The following is a 22,386-nucleotide window of genomic DNA, read 5'->3' as shown; positions in this document are numbered from 1 at the left end:
TTGTTCAGCTGTGTCATCTAGTGCGCCAGGGAGTAATGAGGAGTTGTGGTCTGCTGACGTTCCTGTGCCCGTGACCGGCTTATGTTGGGCAGAACAGAGCTGACAGCCAGCACCAGGCTGCAGCGTCACTTTAATGTGTAATCCAGTAATGACGAGGCTAATTCTGCTTAATATCGGGTGAGATTTGGAGCATTAGGCTTGATGTTAATTTTTCTAATAAACACAAAGTTGTTATGGAGCTGAAAGACTAAAATGAAAACATTTAAATCAAACCACTGTTTGAATATTGGGCCTGTGGGGGAATGAACAAAGGATTTAGCCAGTTTAACATGTCTGGATTCATTTAATAATCTTGTTTCATGTTGGTTTAAAAAAAAAAAAAAGAGAGTTTCTATGTGTTTTTGCGCACTCAGCAAATTGGCTTATTAGGACAACGCTTCCAGGACATGCTGACCACCACGAAAGTGAAATGAAATCATGAGCTAAACATAGTGTGACATTTATAACAGCTAATATTTGTAACCTTGTAACAAACAGACTACAGGCAGTGCAGATGAGCATTGGTCTGCACTGTGAAGCACAATCTCATAAGTGTAGCTTTCATGTTGTGCTCTCATTTGTTGCAGGACTGTCAAGTCTGCGTACAAATGGACGACGGGACCGTCATTACACAAGTGGAGCCGTAGCTCGTTGCTGGAGACTCTTGTGAAATACGAGCGAGCTGTTTAACACGTGAGTTTGCTGAATGAAGAATGAAATGCTCGAGTGAAGTTGTCACCACGGAGGACCGGCCTGGACCATAATTTCCTACAGAACCTTTTATGCTGGAGTGCCCTTTGTTCAGTCTCGCCTTGCCGCTCAGCCTTGCCCGCCTTCGTCCACCGTCTCTGCTGCGTCGCCCCGGCAGAGAAGTCCCATCCCTCTCCCCAGGCCTGGCTCCGGCGGCGTGTTGGTGTACGATGGCGCGGCGGGATGCTGAGGGCTGCCGTGGGGGACTGTGATGTCAGAGCCCAACAGCCCGGGCGAGAGCCGGTGTGGCGCTCCCAGATTCTTCGTGGGCTGCGAGGACGATGAGAGCGAGGTCCTGGAAGATAGCATAAGGACAGATATGGAGCTGTATGAGGACGGCGAAGACACAGACTCGGTGGGTGACTCTCCCGTCACAGTTGATTGTCACTGATTAGTCAGCAGCAGGAAGCTCTAAGCTATCATGTTGTCACCATGGCAGCCGTATATCCATGGCTTTTGACCAGTCGATTACTTCAAAATAATCAAGTCATTGATTCATTAGGACTTAGCATGACTTTGGACGTAGTGATACTTGATGCAAATATAAAATAGAGCTCTCCTTTATGTTAGGTTTTACAGTTTAGTATAATTAGCTAATTTCTTTAGCAGATGCATACATGTAAAGAGATGAGAAGTTTCTAAAAGCCACCATAGTTTGTATTTAGCTTCGATTAAATACATGTAGCTATGCATGAATTAGTGAGGTGGCCAGATGCTGACAGAGGATAGAAAGTAAAGTAAATTTTAGAACTTAATGAAGGTCACAGAGTTGGTGATATTAAAAAAATATATAATTTAGTCTTTTTACAGATGCACTTTTAGAGAATTTATTTGCTGTTGATTTCAGTTAATGTACGTAGAGCCGAAAGTTTAACCGGCGTGCTCTCCTCTTCCTCGTTCAGCCCCCAGAGCGACAGATTGTCGTGGGGATCTGTTGCATGATGAAGAAGTCAAAGTCCAAGCCGATGACCCAGATCTTGGAGAGGCTTTGCAGGTTCGAGTACATCACTGTGGTCATCTTCCCAGAGGACGTAATCCTCAACGAGCCCGTGGACAAATGGCCTCTTTGTGACTGCCTCATCTCCTTCCACTCCAAGGGTACAGTGCCCTCCCCAACTGAAACACACATGCAAAAACACAACAGACTCATTGTGCTTCTTGCTTCCCTGCTTCGTCACATATTGATGATGTTTGTGTGACGTAGCACACATTCTGCTGTGTTTATCATCTTATAAAGTTCCCAAGCATTCGCACACTGAGCTGAGTGGCTGTCTTATAGTGAAGATTATGGTTTAAGAGTCTGTTTCAGGTTTCTCTGCATGTTTGTGTAAAACAGGATTTCCGCTGGATAAGGCCGTGAGCTATGCCAAACTAAGAAATCCTCTGCTCATCAATGACCTGAATATGCAGTATTACATACAGGACAGGTGCGCTCTTTTACTGAAACTATCTACTTCCATCATTTGAGCTAAATACACGTGAAGAGAATCAGGATATGTGAAAATAAACAGCCAGTGCTTGTTCCTCTTTTTGTTTCTTCATTTGATTTTGACAGGAGAGAGGTGTATCGCATCCTGCAGGAGGAAGGGATTGATCTACCACGCTATGCTGTGCTGAACCGTGACCCCGATAAACCAGATGGTCAGTCTCCTGCTGATAACAAGTCACTACATATATGCACTGAGAACATTTGTGACGATGCAAAGAGTACATGTTTCAGTTAAAGGGCCTCTTTCAGGTCCTGTCAGGTCTCTGCTGGACCTTATTCCCCCCATTTGTTACAGAATTTTAGATGCTGCATATCTACTGTATATAGTTTCTTGACCTCTACTTGTTTAGAGGTCAAGAAGTGAATGAGTTAAGGTCATATGGCTATTTGTTTTGTTGTTGTTCTTTCTGGGCAAGTATTAAGGAAAGGCTTTTAGAAGCAAGCTTAAGCATCATTTGCTCCTAAAAAGTAACTCCACAGGCTGTGGGAGTTCACCAAGGGAGTCGGGGCAGGTCTCACTTGTTGTTACAAAGTTACAGTCTGTTTCATGGTTGCCAATAACAGCGTTTCATGCGTGATAAAAATGTTGCCACCATTAATTCTAAAACTTTAAAAAGCTCAGAAAAACAGCCCAAGCTCCCGTTGTCCATGCAGCATCCTTGAGTCTGCTTTGTAAGGCTGTACTTGTGTTTTTCTTAGCTGAAGGATAAATATAGCATCAAATTTGAAGCAGTCACAAGTGTCCCATACTTAAGTGCTGTGGTATGTTGGCTCTGTCATCCAATTCCCGTTTAAACACAGTGACACAAACTCTCCTGACTGATGAACGGTCAGATGTCTTAAGTGTCCTTATCCTTGACACTAATGACTGTTTTTTTTAAATGAGTGATGAGTATCACGTGGTCGAAAGGGTAGAGCTGCTTCACAGGGCGCTAGAGTAAACACGGCGAGGTGGAACGTCATGTGTGTAATATTGGGTGGTAATGAAAAGAGGCTGCGTGCTAAACAGATGCATTTGATCTGTGTGTGTCTGTCTCAGAGTGCAACCTCGTAGAAGGAGAGGATCATGTGGAGGTGAACGGAGAAATCTTCCAGAAGCCTTTTGTTGAGAAGCCCGTGTGTGCCGAGGACCACAACGTCTACATCTATTACCCCACATCGGCTGGTGGTGGAAGCCAGCGGCTCTTCAGAAAGGTCTCTGATTTGGCCCTTGTGGCTTTTTTTCCTTATAAATAAGCGTTCCATGCAATGTGGTTAAAGTATGGAAAGAAAGAACAAAAACGTTTTGTTGTTGCCAGAAGAATTTTAAAAAAAACCCAGTGTCAGAAATGGACCAATCAGAGAACACGAAACAGAGAGTGCATTTTATTGGCTGATGTATTGTGCAATTTACAGTGCAGCAGCAAAGTATTCAATTTGTTTTTCACCTCAAAATGTTAGAAACAATAACCTGTAATGACAAATATTCACAGTCTGTTCAAGTACAGCCTCAGATCTCTTTTAGTCTGCTGTTACAAGCTCAGCGCGTTTTCGGGCAGTTTCTCCCATTCTTCTTTGCAGAACTTCTCAGACTCCATCAGGTTGGATGTGGAGCGCTGGTGCACCTTCATAGATGTTCAGTCGGGCATTCATAAGTGGTCCTGGAGCCACTCCTTTGTTATTTTGGCCATGTGTTCAGGGTCGGTGTCTTGTTGGCAGATCAACCGTTGCCTGAGTCTGAGCCAGAACCACCACCATCACTGCACAGTTATTTATGTGCACGTAGCAGCCTGGGTTGGTTCCATTCACAGCCCTTCCCCTAAACAGCACCCCAACTCATGACACACTCTTGGTATAAGTGAAGCCCAGCCTACACAGGCTGTTTTCTCTGCTTCCCCTCTGCTGGAGGTGCATGTTAGAAAACTGTTTAAATATGCAAACGGCCTTAGCCCAGCCGGGCTCCGCGGGGCGTGAGAAAGGCGGGGATCGGCTTCGACACTCGCAAACGGCTTCTGCCATTTCCTGCTTGCAGGAGGTGAGGTCAGCCCCGCCTGAGTATGTTTGACACCCATCCAGAAGAAGCAGAAGGGATGGAGATGTTTCCCTAAGATTTTCAACCCTCAAGGAGCTGGACTGGCCAGTGAGCGACGTCTTAGGGGAGCTGTAGCTCATGGTGGGAGTGAAGTACCTCTTGCTGAAAGGCTAAGGTTCTTCTCTTAATGATATATAGCAGGGGTCCCCAACTCCAGGCCTCGAGGGCCGGTATCCTGCAGGTTTTAGATGTGTCCTTGATCCAACACAGCTGATTCAAATGGCTAAATGACCTCCTCAACATGTCTTGAAGTTCTCCAGAAGCCTGGTAATGAAGTGATGTGATCCAGGTGTGTTGACCCAGGGTGAGATCTAAAACCTGCGGGACACCAGCCCTCGAGGCCTGGAGTTGGACACCCCTGCTATACAGGGTTCATACGGGTGCTTGAAATCCTTGAATTGTAATATTGTCTTTTCAAGGTTTGAAAAGTGCTTGAATTTCAGATGTGGTGCTTAAAAGCGCTTGAAACTGTATTTCTTTCACCACAAATAACTATCTGACCGAATAGTTTTCATATCAGACAGAGAAATAAGATGAGTCGCAAAGTCTAAAAGCAAAATTTCTCCGCCTGGGCTGCCGAGCGCCTCTGCAGATCAGTCTGTTTCAATGTGTGACCCCACCCCTCCCCGCACAGCCTGTCCACAGATTCATGGTGATGTAGCTGCTCCTTTAACTGTTTGCTGTCTTTGCTTTGTTTGGTGTTTGTAGACATGGTTTATATGAGATTTTATCTGAGATTCAGAGGTTTCTGTGACACTTATCGTGTCAGCACTTTCTGACCCTGTGTTATAACAGATTGAACATGATCTCCTCCCTTTTGCCCCCATTTTTGGGGGCGTGGGTGCTTAACTAGTTAGGAGACAGATGTTTGTTTTTTTGTTTTTTTTGTGTCACACAGGAAAGAAGCCTCGATATCTGATGAGAAGACTTCTTAATTTGGCCTTGCTGTGTATTATTGTGGTGCTTGGTGCAGATTTGTTCACATTTTCAAATCTTAATTTTTAAGAGAAATGTGTTTGAGTTTGTACACTAGCGAGTGCATATTGCACCATTTCCTTTTTCAGTTTTTGTCTGTGGTGCATTTTTCAGTTTTAACAAAATTGGAACAAAGGACATTTAAGTCGACGTAAAATGATTTAATTTTGACATGGCCTTACTGGGGTGATGCTAAGTGAAACATGCATTCTTTTTTTTTGGGTAATGTGCTGGAAAAGCTTGAAAATGGACATTGAAAGTGCTTAAAAAGTGCTTGAATTTGACCCTGAAAAATGCGTATGAACCTTGGATATGGGACTACTGCTGCTCATCAGTAATTGCATTGTCTTTGATCCATGGCAGCATTGTCAAACACAGTGTGGCCTTTAATTTAGAGTTTGATGGGTTTTATGGAAACCATGCAGAGGTGAACCTCATTAACAGAGAGCGGCCACTCAGCGACTCTCTGGATTTTGTAGATTGGGAGCCGGAGCAGCGTCTACTCGCCAGAGAGCAGCGTGAGGAAGACGGGCTCTTACATCTATGAAGAGTTCATGCCAACAGATGGCACAGATGTTAAGGTAGAGTATTTGTCACAGAGTACATGGTAGATAAAATATGTGCAAAGAACACTTTGTTAATGCTAATAAAGCACCTGTAGAAAGGATTTCATCAACTGTCACGTTAATCCACATTAACCTGAACTGTGCTGGTGTGTTCAGTAAAACCGCTGATATGATTTGGAGGACCTCAAGGGTTTCTCTCTATCGTGGCTGTCGGGCAGCTGGAGGCACAGATCGTCTTTAGGCGTTGTGTCAATAAAGGCCTCCAGTGTAAAACTTTATCAAGTCACACGAGGAGGGGAGTACCCGCTTGGGTCATCCCTCAGATTTTTGTGGGTGTTTTCATTTCATGTCAGGTGTACACGGTGGGACCGGACTACGCTCATGCCGAGGCCCGAAAGTCTCCTGCTTTGGACGGGAAGGTGGAGAGAGACAGCGAGGGCAAGGAGGTTCGTTACCCCGTCATGCTGTCAGCCATGGAAAAACTGGTGGCTCGTAAGGTCTGCCTGGCATTCAAGGTATGTGCAGTTGATACCTTAGGTATGTTACAGTTTTCTGGTTTCTTGTCGTGGAGTATGAACCTCGTCCTCATCTGCTGTCGCTGCAGCAAACAGTGTGCGGCTTTGACCTTCTGCGGGCCAATGGACACTCCTACGTGTGCGATGTCAACGGTTTCAGTTTTGTGAAGAACTCGATGAAGTACTACGATGACTGTGCCAAGATCCTCGGGTACCACCTTTAGTTCTTTTCTCTTTTCTGGTGTTCACCGTCTCGTTCTGATCTGGTGATGGAGTCTGCGTTTCTCTGCAGGAATATTGTGATGCGTGAACTGGCTCCGCAGTTTCAGATTCCTTGGTCTATCCCTACTGAGGCTGAAGACATCCCCATTGTTCCCACCACTTCAGGGACCATGTGAGTCATAACAGGAGCAGACACAGAGGACTAGACTTATCACAGACGCCTGATTGCAGCTCGCGCTGCCAAGGCTGCCAAAACCAGTCATTAGATTTAGGGCCAATTATTTTTTCACATACAGCCACAAAGGTGTGGGTCACTTTTTTTCTCCCACTTAATCAATTCAATCGTTTAAAAATTAAATAAATAAATAAACTACATTTTATTCCATTTTTGCCTAATATAGTAAAAGTAGTTTGATAAATGCAAAAAAATAAGAAATTCTGTCACTTTTTAAAAAGCAGAGTTGCTTCTTCAGTTTAACATAATAACTGTGTGTTAGCTACAGTAGATGACAGTAAGCATGCCCCTGAGCTGAGCACACCAACTAAAGCCAAACAGATTTCTAAAATCATCAGTGTTGGTTGAAGCGTGCGCTGCATTCAGCACATTTTCACACAGTTCGTCCTGATTGAGCCCATCACACTCCCCAAAGCTCAGCTGCATAGCAAAGGTGCTGCCTTAATTAGTTACACAGCTTCATTGAAGAAACGTGTCATGTACACAGATTTATACTGATGCAACTCAAATCTCTACTCACGCTCTGCAGGATGGAACTTCGCTGTGTCATCGCCGTTATCCGACACGGAGACAGAACGCCCAAGCAGAAAATGAAGATGGAAGTTCGCAACCCAATGTAGGCCTGCCTCTCTGTTAATATGCTCCTGTTTCCTGCAGGTTAAAGATCTTTGATTAACGTCTCGGATGCTTTCAGGTTCTTTGATCTGTTTGAGAAATATGGAGGATACAAAACTGGGAAATTAAAACTCAAAAAACCAAAACAACTGCAGGTAAAAGAAGAAAACAATAGCCAAGGTTTCATTTGTCATTGCGGCCTCTGTGAGGACAAAGTGTGTGTGAACATGTGTGTGTGACTTTGAACCCCGACAGGAGGTGCTGGACATCACCCGGCAGCTGTTAGCAGAGATCGGGCAGCAGAACGACTGTGAGATAGAAGAGAAGAAGTCCAAACTGGAGCAGCTGAAGACGGTTCTGGAGATGTAAGTGAGAAGCATTTTATTGACTCCTGATCTCATATTCATTTAATCTGTTTCTGGCTCAGCTCGGCAAACTGTTTGACTAAAGCAGGGGTGTCAAACATAAGGCCCGGGGCCTGCTGCCCCACCAGGTGACTTTAGAAAATGTGAAGGAGGCCTTCAAATTTTTGACTTTTTACGACTTTTTCTGCTAACATTCACAGTAAGTAACAACAGAACCCAAGATTTGATATTACAAATTTCAGTTTTTACATTTTCTACAAGTTCAGTTTTATAATGACTGGGCAGTGTGGTCAGTGAACTGGTTTCTTTCCTGTACTTTGACATGTGTTTGTTACAGTTTAAACTAAAACAGTCGTGTCGACACATTTGTGTCAGAGAGTCCAGCAGCATTTCTTTATCACGTGGAAACACTGAGACACACTGAGGTATAAGCACACTTCTTTTTCTTATATTCAGATGTCTCTGGGATTAAATAAACTTCTTTATGCTGACAGGAAGGAGCGTTTCAGTCTGGACCTCGATATAAAACCAGTCTGACACCCTCTGAACAATAATGAGTGAACTTAAAAACGAATCTTTCTAAAGGATGGGGATCGTTCCCAAAGATTTTTATAAAGCTTCTTGTTTTGTTGAAGGTGTCGATCTTTCTCCGTGTTTATGACAGATGGGTTTCTCAGAAGTTACCAGTTCACTTCTTTTCTACATTTTCATAAGTTTTCAAAGTCAGTCTTTCTGTTATAACACTGCTGAAAATATTTACAGTCACAGCCAAGGCTGTATTTTAGTAGTCGTCATAAAAGCAAGCCCGTCTTTCCTTATCAGAAGTGAGTTGTCATGCATTGCTAACTATAAGTATCTTTGGCTTTTTTCCCGTAACAAAGGTACGGTCACTTCTCGGGGATCAACAGAAAAGTGCAGCTTACTTACCTGCCCCATGGGCAGCCCAAGACCTCGAGTGAAGAGGAAGGTAGGAAGACAAAGACTGTTTAATAGCTTCTTCCCAAAGGAACAAGCTAAAGCTGAGTGCTGACTGCCCGCCTCTGTGGTCATTTCCAGACACTCGTAAGGAAGGGCCATCGCTGCTGCTGGTGCTGAAGTGGGGGGGGGAGCTGACCCCCGCTGGCAGAGTGCAGGCTGAAGAACTGGGGAGAGCCTTCCGCTGTATGTACCCCGGAGGACAAGGTGAGACGCACACAGCATGTTTACCACACGCAGTGCTGCTGGCATTGTAACTCTGAGCAATAAGCTGGTGATGGAAAAATGAACATGCTGAGACCTCAGGTCCGTGTTGTTCACTCACCAGTTACATGTTATGAAAGGTCTTAAACAGAGAAATGATTTAAAACAAGCCTGTGTGCGTGTGTGTGTGCACGTGTGTGTGTGTGTCCGTGTGTGTGTGTGCACGTGTGTGTGTGTGTGTGTGTGTGTGTGTCCGTGTGCGCGTGCGTGCATGCATACTGTGTTTTGTAGGAGACTATGCTGGATTTCCAGGCTGCGGGTTACTGCGCCTACACAGCACCTACAGACACGACCTGAAGATTTATGCGTCTGATGAAGGCAGGGTGCAGATGACAGCTGCTGCTTTTGCAAAGGTACGCAGCATCCTGCTGTTCTAAGAGCTTCAGTCAGCACAGAAGTGTAATAACAGAAACAGGAAGGCTGAGGTCTTTGAGCTTTGGTACAAGCCACGGCACACACCCTCCAAATACTGGACGTGCAGTAACTAGTGAAATGTGTCTGTGTGGGCAGGGTTTGCTGGCCCTGGAGGGCGAGCTGACTCCCATCCTGGTTCAGATGGTGAAGAGCGCCAACATGAACGGGTTGCTGGACAACGACAGCGACTCGCTGAGCAGCTGCCAACACCGTGTCAAAGGTCGGCTCCATGAAATCCTGCAGAAGGACCGAGACTTCACCGACGAGGACTACGACAGGGTGACTAACCAGCTGTGTTTAGCGCTGACGTGCCAGAGCAGTTTGTGTGGTTATATTGGAGAGCATGTGTGGTAGTAGGGCTGCACAAATAATCCGAATCTTAATGGCAAAGTGAAAGCAAGTCGAGTATTCTGTAAGCCTGATGGTGTGGCTGAGTGGGTGAGTCTCTGCGCTGCAGTGATGATGGGAGAAACAAGAGTCTGACGTCTGGGACAAACAGGAGGTGAAGAGCTTGGTTCTACAAGCGGATCATCAGCTGCTGTCTGGAAATGTCTGGATTTAGGGCAGGTGATGTTAAGTAGGAACAAATCATATGCAAAGAGCTCTGCAGAGGTGTGCCTGCACCACAAAGCAGCACATCGACCTTATTCAGCAGCCTGACAGCACAGCGGAGACTACAGCGTGATGAACGTGCATGCAGGCCGGGAGGTGCAGTGGTGATAATGTGAATCGTCCGAGTCAGATCTCCATAACTGCGAGCCCGTACAGCACGTCAGCATATCTGTAAACGTCACAAAGCCACACTGCGTTTGGCCAAAGACGTGCAGTAACCAGTGTGAGAACAAAGGTTTCAGGATGTTTTTTAAGATAATGTTTTTTAAGCAATTCTCTGAGTTTAGGTGATTAATGACGTTTATACATTAGCAGGGATGTCACACAGCATGTGTGTGCGAGTCCAATACAAGTATTTGTGTCACTAATACCAATGAATTCGTACGATCTCAGTATTGATCAAACTAACAGTGATAATCAGTCAATACAACATATTTTTACTGGGTAAACAACATTTCTGACATGTTTCCTCAGTGTTTGTGGCAGTGACACAGGGTGTACCTCCCTGTGTGTCACCACATGCATCGTGTTCCTTGAACTAAATATTTCAGTATTAATCGTTCATTTTTCATGTCACTTCTTTTTGTGTGGTTGGAAGTTTGGCTCTTTTAAGCCTTTTGTAAAGTGAAAGTAGTCGTTCGGTTGAGTGAGCATCTTTTTAATAAAAGCTTTTGCTTTTCTCCATGTGGCTCTTACAGCTAGCACCAACCTGTAGCGCCTCTTTGGTGAATTCAATGAAGATTGTTAAGAACCCAGTGGCCACATGTGACCAGGTTTACGCCCTCATTCAGAGCCTCACCTCCCAGATCCGCAAAAGGATGGAAGACCCCAAGTCTGCAGGTGAGCTCAGGCCTCAGCGCGTTTTCTGAAGCTCAAATAAAAACCCAACATTTTGCTTTTGGAGCTCAGAGTCCCTGAAAGGTGCAGCGAAAAGCTGAAAACATCTGTTGCTCACCAGACCTGCAGCTGTACCACAGCGAGACGCTGGAGCTGATGTTGCAGCGCTGGTCCAAGCTAGAGAGAGACTTCCGCATGAAGAACGGCCGCTACGACATCAGTAAAATCCCCGACATTTACGACTGCGTCAAGTACGACGTCATCCACAACGCCACCCTCGGCCTCGAGGACACCCTGGAACTGTTCAGACTGTCTCGAGCTCTGGCTGACATCGTCATCCCACAGGTGAGGGGGCGGGGGGGTACAATAAGGATGGTTCAGAGTGACAGATCCATGCATGAGTCTTTATATGACTGATGTGCCAATAAACACATGAAACAAGCAGCTCCTCCAGGTGCAAGGAAAAGATGACATGCTGCTGAGGCTAAAGGTTTTATGTGACAGCAGAATCCTTTGTGCTGCACTTTACAGCTGTGGACTCCACACCGGATGTTGACTTTATTTAAAAACACTCAGTGTATATTGAGTGCTATTGTACACCTATATACAGGCCCACATATGTCAAATATGATTGATGATGGTAGTGCTGTGATGTGCTGTATAGCTGCTAAAACCAGTGAAGCTAAAGGAAAGTTTTGTCTGTGCACAGCTGATATTTTCACTGTAACAAAGTGTAAAACTTTCTTAGGCACCTGAAAATCACACAGTTTAATTACTCTGATATACTCTGAGTATATATTAAAGTCGTGTAGTATTTTAAGCTCATTTGTCTGTTGTTTTTTTGCAGGAATATGGCATAAACAGAGTGGAGAAACTGGACATAGCATACGCCTACTGCCTCCCACTGGTCAGAAAGATCCAGCTGGACCTGCAGAGGACTCACGAGGACGAGTCTGTCAACAAGCTGCACCCTCTGTGGGTCTAAGATTAGGAGTTGCGTGACTTAAATAGCGTTCCGACCGACCGGAGAATATTTTGAACTTGACCTCGGTTGTACGTTTGCAGGTACTCTCGAGGAGTGATGTCTCCTGGACGCCACGTCAGGACCCGTCTGTATTTCACCAGTGAGAGTCACGTCCACTCCCTGCTCAGCATTTTCCGCTACGGGGGCTTGCTTGATGTAAGCAAATGTCGATCTGGCTGAGCTTTGAATGTTTTCAGAGGAGGCACAAAGTCTGTATACGTTTGTGTGTGTGTGTGCAACAGGAGGAGAAGGACCAGCAGTGGAAGCGTGCCATGGATTACCTCAGTGCTGTCTCCGAGCTCAACTACATGACTCAGATTGTCATCATGCTGTACGAGGACAACAATAAGGTGTTTTTCTTTCCTTCTGATGTTCTGTTTGTGGTAGACGTGCAGTCACATGGTTCCATTTGTGACATGCTAGCTTTATAGCGTTTCTTCTTTTTATTTGAATAAATTCGATACACAGCTGTTTCAGGAGTGCAGCCATCTTTATCTTCTCCTAATTGAACACCAGCGATTAGTCAGACCCCCCAGCCATGCTTCAGCTGATACCTGGTAGCTAGCAGAGCGGTGTGCAGGGCAAATCAGAAACCTCAAAATGTTAGAATATTTTTATGATCGGTCTAAAAACAACAAGCAGCTGAAGGTGTGTCCCTGCAGTCGGCTTGAGGTGAAGCTCAGGCTGCTTTGACAGCGACCTGTTTGTGGTTTGGGTGTTTCATGATGATGATCATCTGTAAAACCGTCAGGTCAGCAGCCTTTGCCATAAATGTGGTTAAACATACCATGGATCTCTGTGTACTGACCTACATAGAGATCCATGGTATTTATACAGTTTATACTGAATTTGAGATCCCAGGTTTCAATTGTAAGCCAAAGTCATAACACCCCCCAAAAATCGATAATTTTTTATATTAAAGGCTCACCAATTAGAAATTTCTAATAACCGATTTTATCTTGCTACAGGACATCTCCTCTGAGGAGCGCTTCCATGTGGAGCTTCACTTCAGCCCCGGGGTGAAAGGTGTTGAAGAGGAGGAGAACGCTCCCACCGGCTTTGGCTTCAGGCCCGCCTCTGCAGAGGTAGCACGGCAGGTGGGATTGCAAAGAGTCTTCCTCGTTGCTCTTCTGCAGGTGGCAGTGTTTGCCGTCAGGTTTATACCGTATGTCTGCTCAATCCAGAACGGGCAAAAACAACCCGACCCCAGCAGCCTGGAGGACCTGTCACGGGATGAAACCGACCGTGCTGTGCCGCTGTCTGAGCCAATCACCATTCAGAGGAAGTCCCCACTTATTCGCAACCATAAGACCGGATCCATGGAGGTGAGACTGGCACTGAATGCAGAAAGAAGCAGACCCAGAATAGGAGTTTTAAAATTGTTTCAACAGCTCTTCACTGTAGACACTATAAACAGTGTAACTGAACTCTGTCTGTTAGCTTCTGCAGAGAAGAATCGTTCACGTTTTCCTGTGTTTTATCCACAGAAGACTTGGTTCCTGTGGTTTTAGCCTCTGGTCTTATCTACGGCTGTATTTCACTAAATAAAGTAGTGGTGGCTGATACGTGATGTAAAACATGCTTGTGGTATGTGTGGCGTGTTCTTTCCACCAGGTCCTGTCGGAAACATCGTCCTCCAAAGTCGGCAGTTACCGCCTTTTCTCGTTCTGCTCTCGTCAGTCCCCGGAGATGAAACAAAGTGGATTAGGTAGGTATTGTAATGCTCTGTTGCTGCGGCAACCGTATGACACGACTGAGTGGGAGGCTCGGGTGCAGCTACGAGAGTTTTTATCTCGGGAAGACATTTTTATTAATGGAAATGACACAGAATGAGGGCGGTGCTCATTGCTCTGAGACATGCACACAAGCTTTTTTCGAGCTGAGCATTTTGCAGGTTTGTGACTTCGTCAGCATTCAGAGGTAAAACATCCCTCTGTAGCAGGGCAGCCTAGTTTCCTGACATAAAATCAATTCTGCACAGATAAACGTGTCTGACACTGTTGCTAATTGCTGCTGACATGATTTCAAGAAATCAGAAAGGAAGTCATTTTGAGGTTGTTTCTGCTCCATTCATGCAAACTAAACATGATGAAAATGATTGGTCACCAGTGTCTGTGTGAATCTTGTATTCCGAGTTAAAGAGTGAACCTTTATGCAGGCCCATGAAGCCTCCGGGGCTTTCTCTGCCTCTGAGCAACTCCAGGGGTTGACTGTGATTGAGCTGTTGTAAAATCCACCTGAAATGTTTCCTCTCTGTCACTCTGTCTTTCAATGATGTGTGAATGACATCAGGCACAGTCTGAGCTAAAGTCTAAAACATCATGGATGATGCTGTTAATCCTTCTCAGTTAACTTCTACGCTGCGTCTGCACTGGAAGCAGTTTGGAGCGTTGTGGTGACCAGAGGCCACCGAAGGTGAAAGACACTCAGTGACTTCAACAGAATAACTGCTGGCAACATGAATCGAGCAGGACCGCAGAACATTTTCTCTCTTCCAGCAGAGCGATTGAAGTGGCCGCTAGCGTGAGGATACTGTCAACTGACAGATCTGGTAGTAAATACATTCGAGCGGGGATTTCAGACTCCTACATTTCTGTCATTTCGTATAGAACTTGACTACATTTAAACTAAACATTTATTCCCCGAGTTATTTTAATGTAAGAAAAACAAGTGCAGTTTCATCAGCACAGTTTTTCTACATGATAAAGACATGCTGCTTCATGCTTAAATTATAAGAAATAAATGTGTAAACTTACAGAAACGTTCTGTTAGCTCGTTGTGCAGCCTGTCCTCAAGCTATAAAATGGACATTTTGGGGTTTTTTCCTGTGAAAATCATATATTTCTTAGACGGTTATTTTAATGTGTGAATGGCCATGGGGGAGGTGCTTATCATTAGGACAAGCTGTAAACGCATGAAAATACAGGTAAAAGTTTAAGCATTCTGTCCTCCTTCACATTGCCCACATTGGAGTCTTTCGCAAGCCAGTTCTGGCCCCCGGGCCTTGTGTTTGACACCCCATGCATTAGAGGGTTACCTAGGCAATCGGGGCTTAGTGTCTGCAGCCAGCCAAGCGTCAGCTTCAAAGCGAATTGTTTCCAGTGTGGACGCAGCTTAAACGCCTCTCCTCTTTCTGTACTCTTTGATGTTCTTATTGATGTTTAAAGCTTTCTGTATGAATGAAGGGGACGAAGAATTCTAGCCTTAGCTACAAAGTTGCACTTAATACATTAAATGGGACCTTTAATGTGGCTTAGTTCTGCGACCCCTCGTGAGTGCACGGTCTCCCACGAGTCCTTCTTTCTGCTTGTCTCTTTCTTTTTCCTCTTTGTGTCTCTGAATCTGTCTCTTTCTGGTCAGTTGTTTGAGTAACAGCATGTGATGTAGTAGTGACTAACCCGGCCCGCCCCCCTCACAGGCTCTCAGTGCGCTGGGCTCTTCAGCACCACTGTCCTGGGTGGGTCCTCTAGCGCCCCCAACCTGCAGGACTACGCACGCGCGCACCGCAAAAAATTCTCCACCAGCAGTCTGTCCTACAAAGACGGTACGTGTTTGAGACCGCGCGCCTTCACAAACCTGCACAGGACAACAGCAAATCAGCACACACCTCCTCTGTGTCGTAATGTGTAAATTGTATCTGTCTGACCTGCGATGACGCCTGAAAGCTGCACACGTGAACATGAAACATGTTTAAGCTGGAGTCATTACAGTAGTTAGATAATCAGTGGACTGGGACACATGCCCATACATGTATAGAATATTTTTTTTACATTTTAGTCATATTTCTGTTAACTCCATATTCATTCTAGTCACCATATCCACTGACTCTTTTGTTTCCTCCTTTACTGCTTTGAGTAAACTTGATGTGCTCCTTTTTAGGATTCCTGCCTCAGGCCAAACCAAAACTATTTAATATTTGCCAAACAGGAAATGCAGAAAGGTTTAGCCAGAATAGCACGGCTGCTTTGAAATGAGTTTTTCAGGATACACTTGAGAGAAGCGTGGTAGTAGATGTACTCTGAGTTTGTGGAGTCTCACACGTCTTTGTAGAATGTCAGTTAAAACCAATATCACTGCAACATGAGAGCTAATTTAGTTAATTAGTAGGTAGATAACCATTTACACTGCTCAAAAAACTTCTTTACATTGTGGAATTCAGCTTTTAGTGGACGATCGATTCAAAATCTCGCCAAAAATCTGAGTTAAACTTTGAAATCACAATCCAAATTGTGTCATAATGTGGTTAAATGGTGTGTATTGTCCTCGTGTCCCTGTATACACTCCCACTGACATCTGGGCAGCTCCCAATGAGCTGACAGATGTTCATATTACCTGGATCAGGGCGTCAGTGAGCTCCTGGACAGTCTTTGGTGGATTTGGATGCACCGATGCATAAGATCCCAGTCAGTGGCATCGATGCCTTCAGCTAAGAGCTGCCTGCCCACTCTGGTCACGTGTGGCAGGGCTTTGTCCTGCACCAGTAGGGACACAGGACAGTGCCTAAGGTCCGAAGCCAGGTTTGGTACCAGGATTTCATCCAGCCACCAGGTAGCAGTACTGACCAACCTGCAGGACCCTTTTTATTTTGGCTCTCTACCTTGCAATATAAAGCACCTTGGTCCTTTGTTCTGTAAGGTAGCACTTATATAGCGCCTTAGCACGATATAAATGGAATAAAGTAATACGCGTCCCCATCACTCTCCCAGTGCCTGACTGGTCATGGCAGACGACCTGTTTCACGTTTTTACATCCCAACGTGTTTTTTAGTTTCCTAGTCTATCATTATGTTTCTGTTTAGCTGCTGAAGCAACAGAAACATCATCACCGAGCAGCTAACTGCCCCTCTTCCAAAGTAAGAATCTCAGTGCTGTATGTCAAGGGTTGTCATGTTGTCCACCAGGTGGCAGTGCGGTATCATAAAGCATCCACCCTCCTGGCTGTCTCACAGTTTGCTCTTTTGTCATCCATCTTGTTCCACCTCATATTCAAGACTGCAGGTTCCCTTCTGTTTTCAGCCAGTGGACGCTCGCGTGTCAGAGTAGTCGGGGTCATATTTATATTTATTTTCTATGCTGAAGCATTGTAATGCGGGTCATTTTTAAATTGTTGCACACAACCCAGTCAGACTGCACCTGTCACAGTTAAACTTGGAGGCAATGAAAGCAGCATTTAGTCGTGAGTATCGGGCTCGTGAATCCTCATGTTTTTAAGTTAAATTCATGTCATTTCACTTTATTAGAAGATGCTGTGCCAGTGTTTCGACCCACAGCCATCTTCAGCCATCTTTAACCATCCTGTTTGAACAGCACCTTCAGTCAGGGCCGCTTCACAGACTGATTCCTAAACCACACATTTGTAGTTGATGACTCTTCTTCTGCACTGCGTCCGCCTTAGACAAGAACAAGAAATGATCAAACCTAATCTACACTTTACTGTGGCTCATAGTAACACTAGTGATTTTTTTTTTTTTTTTATTTCCTCAGAGTTGTTGTCTATGCCGGCAGTAAAACGATTTTCTGTGTCGTTTGCAAAGCATCCGACTAATGGTACGTCTGCTTCTTTCAAGTATTTTTCCACTTCACCTACCTTTGTCTTGCATGTCTTCAAACTTTTATAATTTTTTTTTTTTTACCTTGGATTTTTTAAATTTATTTTGTTTTTTCCACATGGCCCTCCAACATTCCAGGTTTCCATTATCTTTTTATTTCTAATTATTTTAATTCTATTTTTGTTTACCCATACACTTTGGACTTTTCTAACACTACCTGACATTCTCTCTCTAACCAGGGTTCCCACTAGTTTGTAAAATATAGTAAAGTAAATCCAGAGACAGGGAATGTCAGAGAATCATACAAAGACCTCACACACATGTGGGAAAAACCAAATAGGGACTGAAAAATAAAACATCTTGTTATTGCTGCTGGTCTGCTTTTCAAACTACCAAGTAGAGGAGGGATGTCCAGGAGAAGGGGAGTAGACTGTGCAGCACAGTTTGCCTTCTGTTTGAACAGCACATATCAGTTTATATAGGTCCCCAGCAGTGCTGATGTAGTTTGGTCCTGACCAGGAGACTCACAGGTTTGAGATCGCTGGGCCAGGTGAAACAAAAACGTCTGAATGACAACAGTCACAAATAATTTTTTTTAATTTTTTCATCAACCCTGCCTTATCAGAGGGCTGTTTTATTTATTGTTGGATTACAAAAAGTTTTGAGGACTTGCAACAGACAAAGAAGGCTCAGAAATGAAGCAGAATCTTTTACTGTAGGTCAAAAAGCCACAATTGCAATTTCTGTTCAGCTAATTAAGAACCAGTCAGATGTTTACCAGCCAAAGTCTCACGACTCCCTGTGAGGGTCTGTCTGTAGCAGACGACAGAAGATAGATCCGCGTCACCTTCAGGTGCCGGAGCTGCGGGAGTCAGGAAATAGGATCCATCTGACAAAGCTCCAAGATTCTTTTCCTCATTCCTCATCTCGATCGCATGCTCTTTCTCTCTGTCGTCATGTTCAGTGTAGCACTCGTTAGGAAGATTTTGATTGGTCACACATGTTGCCAACTCTGGATTATGTCATTTCATCCGTCTGTCAGCTCAACTTCACGTGGAACAGGTTTGTTAAATTAGAAGACAGCGTGTAGCAGTTAAAACAGTAAGAACACAAATCATGTTTTAAACTTCTCACGTCTTTTATTTTGGGCCTGTTGTCATTTAATATCTTACTAAATTAACCCAGTTCCGTGTTTAAGTTCTTGGATTTATTCATTTTTCATGTTTCATCTTATTTTTTTACAAAGTTGGAAGAACGATGTAGAAGTCGAGCTGAAGTCGGCGTGCGTTCCACCGTTTATTTGCTCATGCAGAGCCTACGATTTTCAACTTAAGCAAACATGCTGCTGTTCAGTCCTCCAACATCGTTGTGCACCACCTTCTTCTTCTTCTTCATTTCGGTTGCGTGGCTCAAAACATTGAATTTACCTGAATAGTAAAATAATACCATTTTCCGTGAGAGGCTGCTCCGGCTTCATTGACTCTCTGAAACAATCTCTCTGCCTCCTCAGATTTGGTCCCAAATAAACTGCCCCACTGACATCAGGAAATATGCATGAAGGCAGTTTCAACTCCTGGATCAAACCATTAAATTCTCCTTGCTGCTGCTTTCTCTTGAGAACTGGATGAACCCAGAATTGTGCATATTTAGAGAATTTCCTGTTGCTTATTTGCAGCACGCTTGGTGTTTCATGGCCTTTACACAGAAAAGAACAGTTCCCAGTCTCGTCCTCACAGTGAGGAATACACCATATAGTCTTTTATTTATGTTTTAAGGTTATTGAATGGAAATGTGTTTGTATATTATGAATACATCTTCCAACAAATGAATGCATTCTCGTTAACTTGGAATTTATCCATTCATCCAAAACACTTAGGAGTGGGCACCAGTTTGCCAAAGCCGTCACATTTCCTCGCCATCTTGAACACAGTAGCAGATATGGACAAGTCCACATACGTAGTATGCCAGCTTAGTTATTGCCAATATTGCTACTTAAAGTCAGCAAATTGGACATGTGGGAGGGAGAAAGCTGCAAAAGCTGGTAGTAAGCTAACATGGTGCCAGCTAACGTTGGGCTAGAGTGTCCTAAACATCACACTTTGATACACAGAGTTTATTTACTAAGTGTAAAAGTCCAACAATGTTAGTGAAACTGTCTTTGAAAAGGATCTAATGCCTGTAATAACAGCTAACAGCAGCTAACAGAGGCTAACAGACTCACACACTGGCAAAAAGCCTTACCGCTTACTCAGCGACAAGCTCAGGATGTTCTCAACAAAACGCCTCAGCGTCGCTGTCATTGGACAGAAATGAGCTTTGCTGACTCGTCTTCTCATTTTGGACTCCATGTCTCAGAGTAAACAGATGCTCAGCTTGAATTAAAGGGGCCAAGAAGACACAATTCAGTTGACTGCAGTCTGCTGACATCTAGCCAATGTATCTGCATAATGAAGAGCACTTGCTAGCTGTGAATACACCAGACTCTATAATCTAGCATCAGTGCAATCAGACATCAAGAAGGCATTATTAGAGGGAGCTTTTGGTTAAAGTTCAGCGCCTCTATAGGATCATTCCTAAAGAGAACATGAAAGCAACTTCTGACTGGTAAACATCTGTCAAATCTGTGTTAACACTGTAACATGGTGCTGAGGTACATTACATTCTCTAGCATTAATCAGCTGTTAAAAAGAAAAAGCTGCAGTTCACTAAATGATCTTCCCACCTTCTCAGTTTCCTCAGTTAGAAAGCAGCAGAAGATTGTAAAGAGCTCAGGGTGGGAACCCTGTTTAACATCCCACATACAGTCTGCAGATTGATCACCATTACCCCAATAATTCAGTTATTGCCTTTTTTTTTTAATCCCCCCCCCCCCAGTCAATAGGTGTGTGTGCGTGTGTGTGTGTGTGTGTGCATGCGTACACGTAACATATACACCTGTGGTCCTTATCATAGAGGTTGTCAGCTGAGCTCATTGTTCAAACAATAATCAGTGTTTAACCCGTCCCTTCTTTCCTCTGAGCTCTGCCTCGGTGATTTTAAACCTGCGAATTTTCCTCCTGGTTTGCTCGTCCAGTCACAGCCGATCAAACCAGGATAAGCTCCTACTGGCAAACTGGGAAAGGCTTAAGGCTTGGCTCATCCCATCTCCTTTGTCTGTTGGGTTTTCCCTTTTAAATTCATTAGCACACAGATGATACCATTGCTCACAAAACCTGAAACTTTCTTTTCCACTGCTTTGTGACGGGTGTTGAGTCAGGGGAGCTGTAGTCACCCTTGCACCTCATGCTCTGGGCCACATGCTGGTGTGCTCGGCTGGCTTTTCTGTCCTCCAAGGAACTGGTTTAAATGGGTTTAATAGACCTGTAGTTGGGATTTATATGGATTTCTCATCTGGGTTGAGCGGTTTCTTTCGTCTTGCTTGTGTAACTAGTGCGATGGCTGAAGGAGTTGTTGCTTTGGTGGCAGGTTTCTGTGAACATCACACACGAAGACTCTATTTAAACGTTTAAAATCGCCCACTTTCTTGCAGACACTGACAAACCCTGAATGAGTTTCTCCTGGTGTTGTTCACATACAGTATGTCATTCACCACAGGAACACAAGATGACACCTCCACCGTTGCAGTGGCCCCATCACGCTGGTGCACTGCGGCAGGTACAAGCACCCCGCACTCCCCCCGCCCCGCGTTGGCGTTTTTGTGTTGCAGAGTAACCGAGCGGCGTGGCCGGGTGGCCCTGCTGCAGACAGTAGACGTAGCATTTAACAGCTCCTGGCGTCTTTCTTTGGAGAGGTGGTGTCAGATTTGGGCTCTGCGCTTCCTGTTAACGTCCTGCGTCACTCTTGCTCCTTCGCGGGTTCTCATGGTTCCTGTTACCACAGCTGTTTTAATGTTGAGATGCCGCAAAGGAGCAACATGTGTGTTTGTGTGTTATTGCTTTGTTTTTCCTTTTTTTCCTTTTTTCTCTTGCTTTAAGCTTTACTAAAACGCTTGACGATCTGCCGCTTTTTCTTTTTCCCGACCTTTGGCTGTGTGGCAGCCAGGAGACGCTGCTGGCTGCTGCTTGTCATTTTAGAGTTTCCCCTCATGCACACATCTTTCCTCTGTTCCACCCGCCTCCCGCCGAGCTCTTATTTCTCCTCTCATCTGTGTCGTACTTCAGTGCTTCTCTCTCCCCCCTTCCTTGCTTAAAACCTCTCGTTTCATGTCTTTTGTACTGCTCCCACCCCCCTCCCCTCTCCGACCACTGCTCTGTCCTTTCTCGCTCTCCCTCTTCTTCTTTAGAGCCCCTGGAGGAGCACCACGTGGCCCAGTTGTTGAGGCGTTTCTCCACCGACCTCAGCCTGGGCCGCCACCTCTCTCTGGACCAGGCACTGGCCCACCACCTCCACCAGTGCTCCTACCACCTCCGCCTCTTCCGAAACTGGCTCATCTCCGGCCACGATCCCCTAGAGTACCTCCACGGTCAGCCCCTGGCCCCGCCCTCCATACCCCAGCCTCATGCTCTGTTACAGCCACAGCTCGCGGTTTAGTTGGGACTGTGCTTGTTCTGTGGTTGACTCTCATGCTTTGCCTCTTGATGTTTCTGCATGCTTGCCTGTTTCTGTGGTTATGCAGATTGCAAGCTGGAGTCGTGTGAGCTGTCGGGGGTTTTGTGGGGGGCATCATTGTTTTGCAGCTACTGTCCTTCCTCTCTGAGGTGGTTGCTGCCTCTCAGGTTTTGATTGCCTTTTTCTTTAGAATAATATCACATTTTTTCCAATTTAGCTGAAACTACAAGTTAAAAGTAAGGTTTCACCTAACAGCCCTAAATAATCTCTCGTGTATGTTAATAACAGTTAGCACTGCGATTGCCATATGCCAGCCTGCCCT

At 44.9% G+C, this 22,386-nt stretch overlaps 1 protein-coding gene across 10 annotated transcripts in view; it reads left to right on the top strand.

Annotated features, from left to right (window-relative positions):
- Positions 1–22,386, top strand: part of ppip5k1a (diphosphoinositol pentakisphosphate kinase 1a) — a 30,150-nt gene that overhangs the window by 3,590 nt on the left and 4,174 nt on the right. Inside the window, exons 2-29 of one of the 10 annotated variants that reach the window (XM_012923310.3) lie at positions 627–1,144; positions 1,692–1,887; positions 2,126–2,216; positions 2,345–2,430; positions 3,318–3,472; positions 5,804–5,905; positions 6,244–6,405; positions 6,495–6,616; positions 6,698–6,799; positions 7,392–7,478; positions 7,557–7,632; positions 7,733–7,842; positions 8,724–8,809; positions 8,899–9,024; positions 9,313–9,434; positions 9,592–9,774; positions 10,806–10,947; positions 11,066–11,289; positions 11,792–11,919; positions 12,010–12,124; positions 12,211–12,318; positions 12,937–13,065; positions 13,153–13,293; positions 13,583–13,676; positions 15,387–15,512; positions 17,452–17,514; positions 21,111–21,170; positions 21,799–21,978. In XM_012923310.3, the coding sequence (XP_012778764.1) occupies positions 1,001–1,144; positions 1,692–1,887; positions 2,126–2,216; positions 2,345–2,430; positions 3,318–3,472; positions 5,804–5,905; positions 6,244–6,405; positions 6,495–6,616; positions 6,698–6,799; positions 7,392–7,478; positions 7,557–7,632; positions 7,733–7,842; positions 8,724–8,809; positions 8,899–9,024; positions 9,313–9,434; positions 9,592–9,774; positions 10,806–10,947; positions 11,066–11,289; positions 11,792–11,919; positions 12,010–12,124; positions 12,211–12,318; positions 12,937–13,065; positions 13,153–13,293; positions 13,583–13,676; positions 15,387–15,512; positions 17,452–17,514; positions 21,111–21,170; positions 21,799–21,978 (3,460 nt within the window). In that variant the 5' untranslated portion in view covers positions 627–1,000. The remainder of the gene's footprint in view (positions 1–626; positions 1,145–1,691; positions 1,888–2,125; positions 2,217–2,344; positions 2,431–3,317; positions 3,473–5,803; positions 5,906–6,243; positions 6,406–6,494; positions 6,617–6,697; positions 6,800–7,391; positions 7,479–7,556; positions 7,633–7,732; positions 7,843–8,723; positions 8,810–8,898; positions 9,025–9,312; positions 9,435–9,591; positions 9,775–10,805; positions 10,948–11,065; positions 11,290–11,791; positions 11,920–12,009; positions 12,125–12,210; positions 12,319–12,936; positions 13,066–13,152; positions 13,294–13,582; positions 13,677–15,386; positions 15,513–17,451; positions 17,515–21,110; positions 21,171–21,798; positions 21,979–22,386) is intronic. The other 9 variants (XM_012923311.3, XM_076885694.1, XM_012923312.3 and 6 more) reach the window with 9 other exon arrangements.

Source organism: Maylandia zebra, linkage group LG1 (genome assembly GCF_041146795.1).
Source record: "Maylandia zebra isolate NMK-2024a linkage group LG1, Mzebra_GT3a, whole genome shotgun sequence".
Taxonomy (NCBI): Eukaryota; Metazoa; Chordata; class Actinopteri; order Cichliformes; family Cichlidae; genus Maylandia; species Maylandia zebra.
This window is presented reverse-complemented; position numbering and strand designations above follow the sequence as displayed.